The sequence below is a fragment of the Rhinopithecus roxellana genome, chromosome 8 (genome assembly GCF_007565055.1).
Source record: "Rhinopithecus roxellana isolate Shanxi Qingling chromosome 8, ASM756505v1, whole genome shotgun sequence".
In the NCBI taxonomy this organism is placed as follows: Eukaryota; Metazoa; Chordata; class Mammalia; order Primates; family Cercopithecidae; genus Rhinopithecus; species Rhinopithecus roxellana.
In genome coordinates, this window is record NC_044556.1 from 123,636,051 (window position 1) to 123,653,834 (window position 17,784).

Genomic DNA, 17,784 nt, shown 5'->3' on the forward strand with positions numbered 1-17,784 from the left:
TGATCGAATTGGCTACTGAAGCTTGTGCATGCATCACGTAGTTCTCCTGCCATGATTTTCATCTCCGTCAGGTCATTTAATGTCTTCTCTACACTGTTTATTCTAGTTAGCCATTCGTTTAATCTTTTTTCAAGGTTTTTAGCTTCCTTACGGTGGGTTCAAACATCCTCCTTTAGCTTGGAGTAGTTTGTTATTACCGACCTTCTGAAGCCTACTTCTGTCAGCTCATCAAAGTCATTCTCCGTCCAGCTTTGTTCTGTTGCTGTCGAAGAGCTGCAATCCTCTGGAGGAGAAGAGGTGCTCTGGTTTTTAGAATTTTCAGCTTTTCTGCTCTGGTTTCTCCCCATCTTTGTGGTTTTATCTACCTTTGGTGTTTGATGTTGTTGACCTACAGATAGGGTTTTGGTATGGACGTCCTTTTTGTTGATGTTGATGCTGCTATTCCTTTCTGTTTGTTAGTTTTCCTTCTAACAGTCAGGTCCCTCAGCTGCAGGTCTGTTGTAGTTTGCTGGAGGTGCCCTCCAGACCGTGTTTTCCTGGGTATCACCAGCAGAGGCTGCAGAACAACAAATATTGCAGAACAGCAAATATTGCTGCCTGATCCATCCTCTGGAAGCTTCATCCCAGAGCAGCATCTGCCTGTATGAGGTGTCAGTTGGCCCCTACTGGGAGGTATCTCCCCGTTAGGCTACATGGGTGTCAGGAGGCAGTGTGTCCGTTCTTAGAGCTCAAACCCCATGCTGGGAGAACCACTACTCTCTTCAGAGCTGTCAGACAGGGACGTTTAAGTCTGCAGAAGTTTCTGCTGCCTTTTGTTCAGTCATGCCCTGCCCACAGAAGTGGAATCAACAGAGGCAGCAGGCCTTGCTGAGCTCTGGTGGGTTCCACTCAGTTCAAGCTTCCCTGGCTGCTTTGTCTACCTAATCAAGCCGCAGCAATGGTGGATGCCCCTCCGCCTGCCACGCTGCTGCCTCGCAGGTCAATCTCAGACTGCTGCTCTACCAGTGAGCAAGGTTCCATGAGCGTGGGACCCACTGAGCCAGGCACGGGATATAATCTCCTGGTGTTCCATTTGCTAAGACTGTTGGAAAAGCGCAGAATTAAGGCAGGAATGTCCCATTTTTCCAGGTACTGTGTGTCATGGCTTCCCTTGGCTAGGAAAGGGAAATCCCCTGACCCCTTGTGCTTCCCAGGTGAGGCGATGCCCACCCTGCTTCAGCTCACCCTCCATGGGCTGCACCCACTGTCCAACCAGTCCCAATGAGATGAACCAGGTACCTCAGTTGGAAATGCAGAAATCACCCATCTTCTGCATCGATCATGCTGGGAGCTGCAGACTGGAGCTGTTCCTATTTGCCATCTTGCAATGAACTCATGTCTTACAATTATTTTGCCAGATTTATTCCTAGTTCCTTTATCATTTTGTTATGAATAAGATCTTTATTTTTATCACATTCCCTTGTTGTTGATGGTATATAGAAAGTTACTGATTGGGATATTGGTCTTATGTTCATATTCCTCCTAAACTCTCTTAGTACTAATAGGAGATTCCCTTGAATTTAAGTCTATGTACCTATGAATAATCAGAGTTTTGTTTCTTATACTCTGATCTTTATATCCAGTAGTATGCTGGTAAATGTATAACTAGTTATCTGGAGAGAAAAGCCCTGATTTGTATCATTAGCCAATTACTGTGATGTATGGCCCAACATGGCCAATTTCAATAGCTATCAACATGACATCAACCAATTCACAAAAACTCTGAAATTTTAACAATCAGTTCTTCAGAGCTCATAAAAGCTAGCTGTAGCACAATACTGTGTTATTTCTCTACCCTTCTTACTGCTCTTGCTGGAAACTCTATTATAATGATAAATGGAAGCCATAATAACAAATATCTTAGTCTTATTTCTGATTACAAAGAATGTTTCTGAAAAATTCAATGTTGGGTAAGTTCGCTTCAGGTTTTTGGTAGACAGCCTTAAGGAAAGTTTCTTCTATTCCTATTTCCCTAAGAGCTTTCACCACAGGTCAGATGCAGTGGCTCATGCCTGTAATCCCAGAGCTTTGGGAGGTCGAGGTGAGAGCACTGCTTGAGTCCAGGAGGTAGGGAGGCTTGTCTCAAACTCCTGGGCTCAAACTATCCTCCCACCTTGGCCTCCCATAGTGCTGGGATTACAGGTGTGAACCACCATACCCTGGCTCTAATGATTTTTTTTAAATCTTACTTTTTTTCTGTGTTAATGTTCTATGTTTTCAGTTCCAAATATTATTTATGCTGTCTCTCTCTGATTAATATTATCAAAGGTCAGCTGGGTGCGGTGGCTTATGCCTGTAATTCCAGCACTTTGGGAGGCCAAGGCAGGTGGATCATCTGGGGTCAGGAGTTTGAGACCAGCCTGGCCAACATGGCAAAACCCCCTCTGTACTAAAAAATACAAAAATAAGCCAGGCATGTTGTTGCATGCCTGTAATCCCAGCTACTCAGGAGGCTGAGGCAGGAGAATTGCTTGAACCCAGGAGGCAGAGGCAGTAGTGAGCCAAGATTGCGCCACCGTACTCCAGCCTGGGTGACAGAACAAGACTCTGTCTCAAAAAAAAGAGAACAAAAAATATGTGTGTGTGTATGTGTGTGTGTGTGTGTGTGTGTGTGTGTGTGTGTATACATATATAAAATCAAATGTTTTTCAACTGTCATTTTCACTGAACCTGATTTTGGTATTGTCAATCCTTTCCTTTCCATCTATTCTGTTTTCTATTTTCTTTCTTTCTTTTCTTTCTTTTTTTTTTTTTTTTGAAACTGAGTCTTATCATGTCACCCAGGCTGTTCTTGAACTCCTGACCTCAAGCAATCTTCCTGCCTCGGCCTCCCAAAGTGCTGAGATTATAGGTATGAGCCTCTGCGCCTGGACTCTGGCCTATTTCTTTATTTTCAACATCATTAATTTATTCAATTATTTTTCTTTTACTTTCTTTGGTTACTCAGTTGTTCTTTTTCTAACTTCTTCAGTCAAATGCTTTGCTTACTAATTTTTTTATGTTTCGTATATTCTAATATATGTATTATACTAGAATTTTAATTTTAGTTGTATCCCATGGGTTCAGACATGGTGATGCTGTTGTCACTTAAACATTTCATAATTTTCATTATGTCTTCTGTGACCAATAGATGATTTAAAGTGTGTTCTTGGTTGGGTGCAGTGGCTCACACCTGTAATCCCAGGACTTTGAGAGACCAAGGTAGGTGGATCACTGGACGTCAGGAGATTGAGACCAGCCTGGCCAAAATGGTGAAACCCTGTCTCTACCAAAAAATACAAAAATTAGCCAGGCGCAGTGACCCATGCCTGTAGTCCCAGCTACTCGGGAAGCTAAGGTGTGAAAATTGCTTGAACCTGGGAGGCGGAGGTTGCAGTGAGCTGAGATCATGCCATTGCACTCCAGCCTGCGCAACAGAGTGAGACCCTGTCTCAAAAAATAAAAATGAAAATAAAAAATAAATGTGTTCTTGCTTTCAGTTTTCAGTTATCTTTTTGTTACTACTTTTTAATTTTATTTTGTCATAGTCACTGACCAAAGACTATATGCTATAGATTCTCTGACAGTTGTTAAGACTTCCTTTATGGCTTAACATACGATCAATATTTTTAAAATGTTCCATGTGAGCATGAAGAGAGTGTATATCCTTTCTTTGCTGAAGATCATGCTGATGATCTTTTTTTTATTTTCTACCATGACCACATATTATATTTGCAATCTGAAAAATTATTTACTGAATTTACAAAGCTAATTAGATGATTGCTAACAATAAATCTTCAAGGGAAAGAGATAACAGTAAATTATTACACATTTACTATATATCAATTTACAATATGCCAAGCACTAAAATATTTATTTTATCCTATTTAATCCTCATTATACCCTGTAAGGAAAATATAATTATTGTCCCCATTTTGCAGATGGAAAAACAGAAACACAAAAAGATCAGGTAACTCGCCAAGTCACACAGCTAATAAATAGTGAAGTCTATGTTCTAAAATACTATACTATGTAATATCAACATTGAAATTTACATGTATACACATGCATATACCCATATAGATGTATATACACATATATGTAAAGTATAAAACAGGCACATCAAATATATCTAACCTGAAATATATTACATGGCATCTTTAGGTCATCATAAGTAATACTGATGAGAGAAAAAAGAAAAAATACCTCTGGTGGTTTTTTCATTCAGATTCACACCGTATTTTGCCAAAGCTCTAATCACATCACTTTGCCCAGCCATGCAAGCTGCATACAACAAATTTCTCCCAACGATGTCTTCTTCTAAGAGAAGCTGCATGGCCTGTTCATGATGAGGATTCTCAGGATCCTCAAAAATCTTCTGCAAACCCTCTACATCCCCTGTGAGAGCAGGTTGTAAAAGGGGGTTCCTGGGGCCTGTTTCCTCTGGTTCTTGGACTTCTTCATCTTCCTCTTCTTGCTGTGAGAAAAATTCTGAACTCTCTGACTCTGGAGGTCCTTCTGACTCCATTAACTCCAAAAATACCTGTGACCAAAAAAATTAAAAAGTGATAAAAATCTACTCAAACTCATCAGTATTTGTTTATTTATTTGCTCAGTCAACTGACAATATAGATGGTATAAAAATACTTAACTAGTTGAAAACAACTATAAAGTAAGATACTTCAGCAATTCCATCAATAAAGTTTATTGTGTACCTATTACGACTAAGTACATATAACACGGCTCAAGTATATGCTAAAATGTTAAATATGTGAAATAAATAATAAATTCAATAGAAACAGAAGAAAGAGATCGTATGATCTAAATTCATTAGGAAGAGATTGAAAAAGAATGTCTAAGAGACCCACCTGCCTAAATAAGGGTCCCTGTATGAGAGAAGTGAGAAATATAATTGGGTTACTGGAGCCAGATTATAAAGACTTTAAAAATTAGGCACCGACATCTAAACAGAATTCATTCGCTCAGTAACACATACTGAAAGCACTGTGTAAATTGTGAAAACCAGAATCAGATTTATTTCCTACCCTCAACAAGTTACTATTTCAAGGGAAAAAATATGAAATGCATAAAATAAGTGTAATAAAAGGTGACAAGTAGTAAATACCATAACAAAAGAAATGCTATAGGAGTTTAGAAGGGATAAGATTAATTCTAGATAAAATTATTCAAGGATGTCTCTTTTTTTTCACATCAGACAGGAAACGTGCCCATGTTGTAACAAGGTTTGAAGGAGGTACCTCTCAAACATAAGCATGAAAACCCAATAATCACACCTATGAATTACAAAAGGATCTAACTAAGGATGTCTTACTAGTGCTTCAGTCTGTCAGAACACAATATTAAACTGGGAAAGATTCAGAGAAGAGTACCAGAGACCCTTCATACATACAAGAATGTTTGTGGCATCACTGTTCACAACAGCAAAAAACCCAGAAGGGAAAACCAATGTCCAAGAAGAGGAGCATAAACTGGTATATTCACACAAAACGGTATATAACTGTTAAAAGAAATAAATTACAGTGGTATACCATACGGTAGGCAGCTTCTGACAAGGCTCCCAATGTCCCACCCCTGCCTCCTGGTATTCATACCTTTGTGTAATTTCCTCACCTTGAATGTGAGTTGGACCTAGTGACTGGCTTCTAATGAAGAGAATACAGCAATAGTGAGGGGATGAAAATTCTGTAATTCAGTTACAATAGACTGTGATTTTGTCTTGCTGATATTCTCTCCCTTGCTCTTCTCATGCACTGTGATGGAGAAGGCCACCTTTCAAGGAACGAGGGTGATCTCTGTTCAACAGCCAGTAAGAATCAAGGCTCTTAATCCAATTCCATAAGGAACTTAATTCTGCCAGCAACCACTGAGTGAGGTTGGAAGTAGATCTGGCCCAGTTAACCTTGAGGTGACTATGGTCTCAGGCAACACCTTGATTATAGCCTCATGAGAAATCCTCAAGTAGAGGATCCAGCTAACCTGTGCCTAGATTCCTGACCCACAGAAACTGTAAGATAATGAATGAGTGTTGTTTTTAACCTAACAAGCTTGGGGCTAATTTTTCACACAGCAGTAAGACACAGAACAATATAAATGAATCTTATCAATATATCACATGAAAAATATAAATCCAAAAGATTTTATATATATATATATATATTTTTGTCAAGTGAAAAGTAATTGAACAGACTTTTTAGGAATACAAGTAGATGCAGTAACACTACACAGAAAAAAAAGACAAAAAGCAAGATTGAACACAGATTCAAGATCATGTTTACCAGGGTGAAGGGCAGTGGGAGAAGACGAGATGCCGGAAATGTGATAAAGGGAATCATATGTTTAGTAAAGAATATTAACATTTAAGCTGAGCCATCAGGAATGGGCAAGACTGTCATTCAGAAGTCAGAAGGAAGGAAATTCCAGATGGAATAACTAAGTTAAAGCACCAAAGCAAAGATCACAGGTATTTTTGGTAATGAGCATGTTGGCCAATTTGGTTAAGTATAAGCCATTCAAAATAAGCAAGAAGTTTCCTCTTAAAAAGAGCCTGGGGTTGCATCAATAAGTCTGAACTTGATTCTGTAGGCAACTGGTAGAGCAAGGAACAATTAAGGACAGTTAGCTGAAGGTTTTAGTGCTAGGAACTAAGTAGGTTTCAAGGAGATTGGTCTGACAAGCCTGAGTGACATAGATTAGAGGAATAAGAGACTAGAGGCAAAAAAGAAAAATCAATTAGACAGTTATTGGAGAAGTCTAAATTAGTGTGAATTAGGGCTTTAATTATTCGCTCATATAATTCAGTATTTAATGGATTCCTTCCTCTACGCCAGGCACTATGCTAGATCCTGAGGATTCAACAAGTTAGGAAAGATCCCTCCTATCATGAAGCATATATTCTGATTGTACACAGGCAATAAAAAATAAAACAAACATGATAATTTTAGACTGTTATAAGTGTTTCCAAGGAAATAAACATGGTGAAGCACTAGGAAATAACAGGGAAGTGAAGAGAAAAAACTTGAAAAAGAAAAATCAAGGTGATATTGAAGTAGGACTGCAGAGAATGACAAAGACTATGAAGGCCACAGGAAAATGGAACAGAAATCCAAAGCAGGGGTTAAAGGCCAGAGAGCAAATATTTTAGGCTTGCGGGCCCTCTGTCTCTATTCTAACTACTCAACTCTGCAGTTGTTGCTTGAAAGTATAGACAATACACAAATAAATGGGTGTGGCTGTGTTTGAAGAAAATATTATTTACAAAACAGGTGGTGTTCCACAGGCCATAGTTTTCTGACCATGCTCTTAAGAAATAACAGTCCTAAAGAGTGCTGAAAGAAAAGAAAACTGTCATTTACTTCTACAGTGAAGTAAAGAAAATAAATAGGATAATAGTTGAAAGCTCATTGTGATATGCATTTTAAATTGGTAGGATATTACAATCTTCTCTATTACTACCCTACATTAATCCCTTCCTTCTATAAATGTGTATAATGCTTGTAAGCCATTAGGAATTCTTGGCTGTAAATAATAGAAAAGCCAAATAAGATTGACTATTTAAAAGTAGGAGATTCTTTTCACATATAATGAGAAATTTAAAGATGGAGATGGTTCAGCAGCTCAAAAATATAGATCCAATCTCTTTCTATCACTCCATCATAGTTAGTGTGTAAGACTTTCATCTTCACAACTCTTGCCTCATGTTATAACTCCTGGAATCTCATCTTAATTCATGACAGGAAAAATGGGGAATCCCCTAGAGGATACCAGCGCTCTCAATCCCTCCAATCCCTCTTAAGGGGAAAGCAAAACAAAAATCTTTCCTAACGAGTCCCAACAAACTTCCAGTTAATATCTCAAAGGCCAGACTGTACAATGTGGTGTGGCTACCCCATCTTTAAGAGGAGAGGGGGGAAAAAAAAGCAAGTTTCTTGATTTTCCAGCCTCTATGACAGAGGCAAGCAAGGTAGACAGGGATTGGAAATGGGAGTTGAGTTACCCAATCAACAATGATTCAACCATAAGATTCGGTGCATGTCTTGTATTTGAGATGGTTTAGTTCAACTCTTTCATTTTACAGAAGAATTATAGTGGAAACTTGTAATTCTTCAGTGTCTGACATCCAACTCCCCACCCTTCTAACACACACACACACACACACATACACACACACACCTTCATTAAAGCATGCCTATCTCAGTTTCAGATAATTCTAATAAAAGATATAACTAACTTCCCACACCAGAAGATGAAGAAGCAGGATTCTTCTTTTCTCTCTCTCAGCACAAGCCTGGGGGCAGGTACATTATTTAAGCTCAGCCAATCAGGGGCTCCATCCCACGATCTTGACTCTTGAACAAGGGATACAAGAAAATGAGGCTAGTTGAAGGGCATTCATCACAAGTGACAGAAATAGTATGCTGATCAAACTTCCTGCTATGAGAAGATGCTGTGGTTCTTGTGGTCTCATCCTCCGCAGTTCCCTTGGTTTCCTCATTTTCAGCCTCCCAGTAATTACTAGTTGTCTTCCCCAAAATCTAATCTCCCTTTGTTTTGGAATAGAACCCCACCCTCTTTTCTTTTGGAATAGAAGCCCACCCTCTTTCTTTTAACAAGCCTTTTTTTAAACTGATCTTTACGGTGGAATAAGACTATTTTCCAGTCTCTCTTGTAATATTGGTGTTGCCACATGCCCAAATAGTAAGCGATAAGATCTAAGCAGATATATAGACTGCAAATTCCAGGAATGCTTAATTCCTTCTCACTGGATTTCAAGCATAATAGCTGGAGCTTGAAAGGATAATGGTTGGTCTCTTCACATACATATGTATTATTTTATATCTTGTATAAATTATTTCTGTTATAATACATAATATATATTAGTTTATGACATTTCATTTTAATTTTATATGTAAATATATGTAACTTCTATCAATAGAGTGACCACATAATTTATTGATCAGTAACAATGGACAATTTTATCATGGATACATTGCATATATGGCTATATTTGTACATATATATTTCTTTTTAAAACAAAGCAATATTTCTCTTTACTACAGGTAACATATCACTGTTTTTTGTCCCATTTTATTTTTTTAAAACTGAGTGCCACCTACTAAATTGACTGCATCACCCACTAAATGGGATGCAACCCACAGTGTGTAAAAACATGAGTCTCGAATAAGCACTATGGAGACTATACCAGGAAATCAACAAGAAGAACTCTAACAGAAGTTAAACAGCTTGTGTTTATGGTTAATAGCTTGGGTGACATATGTCCCGATGTATGCAGGACATTTCCCGTTTTATCTGTTTTCCTGGTATAATTTTTAATAGCATCTACTTTCACTCTCAAAAGTGTCCATTATTATTAGACAATAATTTTGTCACTCTATTAATAGTAGTTGTAATCTTTTGAAACATTTCTGCTAAAGATATCCATATTCAAACCTTGGAGAATAGAGGCAGGATGTGTCAGGAATGGCTTTCACTGGCACACCAGGGACCCAGCCATGAGACCTTGAAGACACTGAGAAATTCCTATTTTTGTTTCACAGGTATTCCTGTTACGAGACCTAGAATAGCTTTACATCGCCTACATTCCAACTACCCAAATCCTATTTAGGCCAAGCTATAAACCCACTTTCTTCCTAAAACTTTCCTTAATTCCTCTCTTGAGTGCACACTGGCCTCTCAATATTCTGAACTCCAAAGGCCATTGTGTATAGTCTACACAATACAACCTACCAAATATGATGTTATATTATTTTCTAATTGTTTCAAGTATGTAAGACATCTATCCAATTAGGTTGTAAACTTGCTGGGGGCAGGAATGAAGCTTTACATTTCTTTGTGTTACTTTCACACTTACTACAATTCTTAACAAGTTGTATATATTCAATAACTCTTAAAGTCAAGCTTGCAATTCCCAGTGCTTTTTTTCGTAGCCAAGAGCAATGGGTTTTGGAGTCAGAGAGACTTGGGATCACAATCCAATCCTGCAATTTATTAGCTGCATAAAACTGGGCAATTTACCTACTCTCTTGTAGGAATAACACTAGAGTCTAGACTATGATTGTTCTAAGAATTAAAATAAATTAAATGATGTACATGCCAAGCACATGGGGAACATTTAGTAAATACAAGCTACCATTATCATTATTAGGTCGTCATCAAACCTCCAGCAAAATCATCCATGAAGCAAAAGAAAAGATGGTAATGCTACTATTTATTTTCTTTCTTTTTTAAAAAAAGAAAACAACAATAACAACAACAACAACAAAACAAGTTCTTGCTATATTGCACAGACTGGTCTTGAATTCCTGGCTCAAGCTATCCTCCTGGCCTGGAACCCAAGTAGCTGGGCTCACAATCTTCCTGCCTCCACCTCCCAAGTAGCTAGGGCTATGGGCCCATGCCACCAGGCCCAGCTCTCTCTTTTTTGAATATTCCATAGTTTATTCCTATGCAGGGTATGAATAAATAATTTTCTACCCTACCACCACCAGACACTTGATTACCAACATATCATTCCACATCTAGAGATCAGTCTGATCCCAGGTTAATTCAGAGATATGCAGACAAACTAGATCAAATCTTGAACTATGATTTGGGCCAGAATACTCAGAGCTACTCTTGTTATACTCTTGAATGGAGCTTAATTTCTATATCAGCCCAGAACCAACATAATTAGGGCAGTGGTTCTCAAATTCTTTGATCTCAGGGCTCTTTACAGTCTTAAACATTGAGAACCCCAGGGAATTTTTGTTTATGTGGATTATATCTAAATTAATATTTATATGAGAAATTAAAACTAAGGCCAGGTACAGTGGCTCACACCTGTAATCCCAGCAGTTTGGGGGACTGAGGTGAGTGCATCACTTGAGTTCAGGAGTTCAAGACCAGCTTGGGCAACATGCTGAAACCCCATCTCCACAAAAAATACAGAAAAAAAAATAGCTGCGCATGGGGGCACATGCCTGTGGTCCCAGCTACTTGGGAGGTTGAGGTGAGAGAATCGTTTGAGCCCAGGAGGCAGAGGTTGCAGTGAGCCATGATCATGCCACTGTACTCCAGCCTGGATTACAGAGCAAGACCCTGTCTCCAAAAAACAACAACAACAACAAAAAATAAAGTACATATTAATTCATCTTAAACACATTACCTGTTAACAAAAAAAAATATTTAGAATTCACTTTCTCTGCCTATTTTCAAGGAATAATGACAAGAAAAAAAGTATGTATATGTTCAGTACAAACAGGACCATCCATGTTTTTTCCAAATATTTTAGATCCAGGGCTGGTTGGTTTAATCCACAAATACAGAGGATTATATATATTGTATTGATTCTGTTTCTCTGAAGAACTCTAATATGAATAGCATTTTATTTTTATTTTATTTATTCTTTTTTTTTTTTTTTTGAGACAGGATTTCACTCTGTCACCCAAGCTGAGGTGCAATGATGCCATTACGTCTCACTACAGCCTGAACTCTTGGGCTCAAGCAATCCTCCCAACTCAGTCTTCCAAGTAGCTGCGACTATAGTTGCATGCCATCACACCAGGCTAATTTTTTAATTTTTCTGTAGAGACAGGGGGTCTGGCTATATTGCCCATACTGGTCTCAACCTCAAGCGATCCTCCCACCTCAGCCTCCCAAAATGCTGAGATTACAAGTGTGAGCCACCGTGCCCAGCTGCAATTTACATTTTAGAAAACTATTGGCCATGTGTGGGCCAACAACTTCCCAATACTTTCATGATGAGATCAGAGGTGATATTAATGAAAGTGGGCTTTTAAAAATATTACAGCATGAAACATGTTAACATTTGGAAAACTGATATAACTAAATGAAGCAACATTTTGCTAATGACTGCTTTTCTCCTTACAAAATCAGCTTCACTCCCCCTGCCATTTTCCATTATGTTACAATATCAAGCATGGGTAAAAGATCCAAAGTATAAGACAGATCAGCAGATTTTAATGTAACACAGTATGAAAAGTTCATTGACATGGCTTCAGATTCCACACTGCAAGTAGCTTTTAAGAAACTACCACTTGTGGCCGGCTGCAGTGGCTCACACCTGTAATCACAGCATTAGGGAGGCTGAGGTGGGCAGATCACAAGGTCAGGAGTTCAAGACCAGCCTGGCCAATATGGTGAAACCCCGTGGCTACTAAAAATACAAAAAAAAAAAAAAATTAGTCGGGCATGGTAGCAGGCACCTGTAGTCTCAGCTACTCAGGGGGCTGAGGCAGGAGAGTCATTTGAACCCGGGAGGCAGAGGTTGCAGTGAGCTGAGATTGCCCTACTGCACTCCAGGCTGGGGCAACAGAGACTCCATCTCAAAAAAAGAAAAAGAAACTACCACTTGTAGAGTTTTGGTGCAGTCACAAAAAATGTGCACAATTATCTGAAAAAGCTATTAAAATACTCTTCCCTTTTCCAACTATATATCTATGTAAGGAGGAATTTTCTTTACACATTTCAAAACAACTTATTGCAACAGATTGACTGCAGAAGCAGACTTAAGAATCTGTCTCCCATTAAGCCAGAAATTAAAGACATTTGCAGAAATGTAAAATAATACCACTTTCTCACTAATTCTTTGTTCTGGAAAATAGTTATTTTTATGAGAAATACATAATTTATGTTAACATGTGAATTTGTTATTTTTTGAGGAATTAATAAACATTTTTTAAATCCTCAGTTTAATTTCTAATTCTTATAATATATCTAAGACTGTATTAAAAGATATAACTCACATAAAGGAAAGCTCTTTGGGATTATTTTTTAAGAGTAAAATGGAGTGCTGAGACAACAAAGTTTGAGGGCACTGCCTTTGGATGTACATGAGACCTAGAAATAGGGAAGTCTTGCAGGATGCTTGCTCTACTCAATTGCTATAGCAGGGCAAGGAGGCTTTGCAGGGAGGGAGGGCTGTGGTGCAAACCACTCCAGTTAAGGCTGAAGGGAAGTCACAGCAGGAACTCAGCACAACTGAGTGAGCCAGGGAGCTCTACTGAGTCCTGACCAAACCAGGAGATACATGTTCACAAGGTATATAAGCCAAAGGTTAACCAAGAACCACGAAAGCCCTAGGGAGTACCCGGTATACCAGGAACATCACCCCCCCACACACACACAGCCAAGGGAAGGCAAAAGGACCCTGACACCTCCCCATAACTGATTCCATGAGCCATCCACATGCATCCACATAGCCGGGGGACCATCTCAAGGAAAGAATCCAAGAAGATACCTGAGAACCTAAACATTTGTATATAAGAGAAATTAAGCACTACCCAAAGAATTCAATTCTAGATTGAGCTAAACTTTAAAACCAATTGGACAGTTAGATTCTTTCCTAATAATCAATAAGTAAATGCTCATGAAAGGAACTAGATCAGTCATATACAAAAATAAATTACATTGTCTTTGCCCACAGAAGTAATAACATACATCAAAATTGTAACCCTACTACATATAACTAAAGTTTCACAGAGAATATGAACATGGGAGGGAAGAGGGAAGGCTGGAACTATGAAGGCAAAATGGCATTGCTTTAGTCTTGATTCTGTTACTAATTATGTGACTTTTCTGAAATGAGGATAGCACCTGGTCTGCCTCACTAAATCAGTCTAGAAAAATCTATAAACCTTTCTTTTTAACTATAGAATGTGAATGCTTTCGAGGCACCCACAATAGAAAATACATAGGTCATAGTCCCTACCCCAAAGCCTCTCACATTTTAGTAGGGAAGACACAAGTAAATCAGCAATGACAGAGTGAGATCAGGGATTCAATGGAGGTAGGCAAAGAGTGCTTTGAGAGTAAAAACGTGGACATCTACATTCAGTTTCGGGTGGCGGTCTCAGAAAGGTTTCCCAGAAGAGGTGAAACCTTGATATTGAAGAGTAGGAGTTTTAAAAGAAGGAAAAAAGGACAATCCAGGTAACGGGAAGGACATAAACAAAGGGCAAGGAGGCGAGCGACGCAGCCTGAAGTTGTGATACAGGAGCAGATCCTTAACATGCCTTTTAAGCCAACTGATTTTTTTCTTCAAAAAAAATGTAGTCCCTTAAGGATTTTAAGTCCCAGCTCAAGGAAAAGGACCCCCAAGGGCAGCCCTGGGTACACAGGATTAAACAAAGAGAGGGCCTGAGGAACAGGATACAGAAAGTGTCAGCGCCGCCAGGTGATCCAGGAGGTCCCGCGAGGGGGCAACGGACTCTTCCGGGCACCAGAGTTTGCTCTTCGGCCTGAATTTCCTGGGGACCTTCTGTGATTCCCTTGCGCCTGCCCGTGGGGTAGGGGACCGGTGCGCAAAGCTCTGGACAGAAGCAGTTTGAGGACGCTGAGACTGAAGCCCACTCCCCTCCAGCCCTGCCCGAGCAACCTGGAGGGAAGATGTCCGTCTACCCCCTCGCACCCTTCCCCGAGTGCCCACCCGGCTCACGGCGCCAGGACCTCTAGACTCACCACACCCGAGCCCCAGCCTCCTCGGTTACCATGGCAACGGCGCACCGCGCGAGGCAGCGCCTCCCCCTGCGCCGCGGTTCCGGCAGCGCGGGAAGGTTATGCTTGGTGGCAAAGGCGCAGGAAGCGAGAGGGGGAAAACAGCCAGGAATTAATCTAGATAATTTCAGTCTCTGGGTGGCGTGTCGGTTTTTTCTGTGTTTTGTAAATTTTCTGTAATACTGTATTTGTTTTACAGTTTAAAAATAAGTTGTGCATATTTGTTGTTGGCCCGTCTAATCTTTGGCTTTTAAACTAAAGAATTTTCTGGAAATATGAGATTGCATTCTAAAAACTACAAAAGATTGTACGAATAACCCCTTAATTTTCCAGTTATTGGATATCTTTCTCCCATGGTTTATGGTCATTGTCACAGCAAGGAGCTTTTCAGGCGACCTCACAAGTGCCAGCTACCTTAGGAGCAGAAGAAACTTGGAGACTATATCCCTCTTGATTCAGAAATTCAAGATGCAAAACGCAACTTTAAAAGGGGGGAAGCGAAGGAGGTGGAGGGACAAGGGGTTCGAAAGAAACAGCAGGGAAGGGTCAGGCATACCTAGTAATTATATCAATGTTCACCTGAATCACACAGTGAAAACACGGAAGTTTTTGTGCTGAAGGCAAGTGTGAAGGAAAATATTCATTTCTTTAGTGCTTCTACCAGGAATCCATTAAGGAGTAGGTGAATGTTTTAGAGGGGCTCTGAACATTTGTGCTGACGTTCGAAAAGCCTAGTTTTGAAATGAATATTTGACCTAAGGCCCAAGCAAAATTTCACCATTGTTACAGTAGGTAGGGAGTCAGGCATGAGCAGAGCAAGTTCCCCTATCCCCCACCAGGAATGTCACGCGACCACCAGGTAATAGGCAGTTGTTAACTGTCTCTCTAAAATAATAATTGGTTGCATCCAATGCCAGGAAAAGGCACTCTCTCAATAGACAGAAAACACCTGAAACTGGTTATCAGCAGCTTCCCCATAAGATCTCAGGAGTTAGGTGATGTGAGAAACACACTCACCTGTCCAAACCCAAAGAATGGACTGAGAGGCACGAAGAACAGCAAAAGAGAGACTTTTTAATAACAGTCTTGCAAGATCAGGTGTCTGGTGAGCAGACACACCCAGTGCAGTTTCGACAAGGAATTTATCACCTAGTGTGCAAGTCCCTACCGGGGTTCCTCATAGGCTGAGTACTATGGGGTTACAATCTTCCATTGCCTAAGTTTCATTATCCCCTTACAAGGTTACATCTTGTCTCCTTCCCCACTTTAAGTTTTGATTTACCAATGACAAAACTTTCTTTCCTTTTATGGATTAGCCACCCTATCCCCTATTCTTTTTCTCCCTCCCCTCTGACTTCTGTGAGTCTTATCACTCTTCCCAGATGTCTGTAGCGCACGGCTTGTCATGTCTGCAAGGGAGCTGCCCGGATTTGCAGGGGCCTGTTTTCTGAAAATGGACCACTTAAAAAGTATTTCTTGGGGCCGGGCGCGGTGGCCCAAGCTTGTAATTCCAGCACTTTGGGAGGCCGGGGCGGGCGGATCACGAGGTCAGGAGATAGGGACCATCCTGGCTAACATGGTGAAACCCCGTCTCTACTAAAAATACAAAAAATAATAATAATAATTAGCTGGGAGTATTGGCGGGCGCCTGTAGTCCCGGCTACTCGGGAGGCTGAGGCAGGAGAATGGCGTGAACCCGGCAGATGGAGCTTGTAGTGAGCTGAGATCGTGCCACTACACTCCAGCCTGGGCAACAGAGCGAGACTCCGTCTCCAAAAAAGAAAAAAAGAAAAAAAAAAGTACTTCTTACGGGTGAGTGGGCTCAAGGATACACATTAAGGGTCAAAATGGCAGAGTTTAACTAGTATATGACCTTCTTGGGTACATTCAACCGGTGAGAGAAGAATGCCTCAAGTGATCATGCATAGAACTGCAGTAAACACACTGCATGTGCTCCTCTCCAAAGTGCTAGCAGGTCACTGCACATGTGGACAGCCCACCCCAAGAGAAGAACCGGGGAGAAGGGACGCAAAACCCCAGAAGTATGCCAACATATAAAACCCTAAGGCGGGGCACAGTGGTACACGCCTGTAATCCCAACACTTTGGGAGGCCGAGGTGTGCCGATCACGAGGTCAGGAGATTGGGACCATCCTGGCTAAACACTGTGAAACCCCGTCTCTACTAAAAACACACAAAAAAAAAAAAAAAAAAAAAAAATTAGTCGGGCGTGGTGGCACGCACCTGTAGTCCCAGCTCCTTGGGAGGATGAAGCCGGAGAATCTCATAAACCTGGGAGGCAGAGCTTGCAGTGAGCCCAGATCGCACCACTGCACTCCAGCGTGGGCGACAAAGCGAGACTCGGTCTCAAAAAAAAAAAAAAAAGAAACCCTAAGTCAAAGGTCAAACTGCACTTGATCTCTCAAAGTCACCCACTTGGCCCTTTCCAAGTGTACATTACTTCCTTTCATTCCTGCTCAAAAGCTTTTTAATAAACTTACACTCCTGCTCTAAAACTTGCCTCCGTCTCTTCTTATGCTTTATGCCCCTCAGTCAGATTCTTTCTTCTGAGGACAGGAGAATTGAGGCTGCTGCAGATCCATACAGATTCACCACCAGTAACACCATCATAAATCTGAACTTCTGAAATACAAGAATAAATTTGAATATTTTCAAATGTGATTATTAAATCTTTCATATTCAAATAAGTTGTGGTAATCAAAATTTTGGAGTTTGACATTATAGACAGGAACGATAATCTGTCAGTTGCAAGCTTGCTCCTGCAGTCACTATACAACACATATGTTCTACTCAACAATCATTTCTTACTGAAGGTGATGAACAGCAAGGCTAAGTTTAGGTATTTCAGTTTTAACATGCCATTTTTTCATAGTCTTTGTTTTTTAATATCTGGATGGAAGACGACTTATGATGCATAACTGTACAAAACTGTACATGATTCTGTTTTTCATTAATCTTCAAGGGATATGAAGAATTCTCACATATAACTGTTTCTTGAAAGTCTGAAGTGGAATTAAATAACTAAAAATTAAATAGTTTTTAAAGTTTTTTTTTTTAGTGCTCTGAATGCTAATATTAGAAAGGTAGCAAGACACAATAGGTTTGAGACCTAAAAGCAAAGATGTCCTGAGCTCCTCTTGAATTCCACGTCAGAAACAGCTGCGTGATGCATCTAGGCAGACCAGGTTAGAAACAGACAGGAGATTCATGGCAA

The 17,784-nt window shown here is 40.1% G+C and overlaps 1 protein-coding gene and 1 non-coding gene across 2 annotated transcripts in view; both read right to left on the bottom strand.

The window, feature by feature from the left end:
* The window catches only part of ANKRD45 (ankyrin repeat domain 45), a 63,001-nt gene extending 48,449 nt beyond the window's left edge, over positions 1-14,552 (bottom strand). The window contains exons 1-2 of the mRNA XM_010367366.1: positions 14,515-14,552; positions 4,225-4,561 (exon numbers count right to left, since the gene is read on the bottom strand). Of these exons, the coding sequence (XP_010365668.1) occupies positions 4,225-4,546 (322 nt within the window). The 5' untranslated portion in view covers positions 4,547-4,561; positions 14,515-14,552. The remainder of the gene's footprint in view (positions 1-4,224; positions 4,562-14,514) is intronic.
* LOC115899478 lies at positions 5,228-5,331 on the bottom strand. Its single transcript, XR_004059177.1, has one exon. It is a non-coding gene; the product is annotated as a small nucleolar RNA U13 (small nucleolar RNA).
* Positions 14,553-17,784: the final 3,232 nt, after the last annotated feature.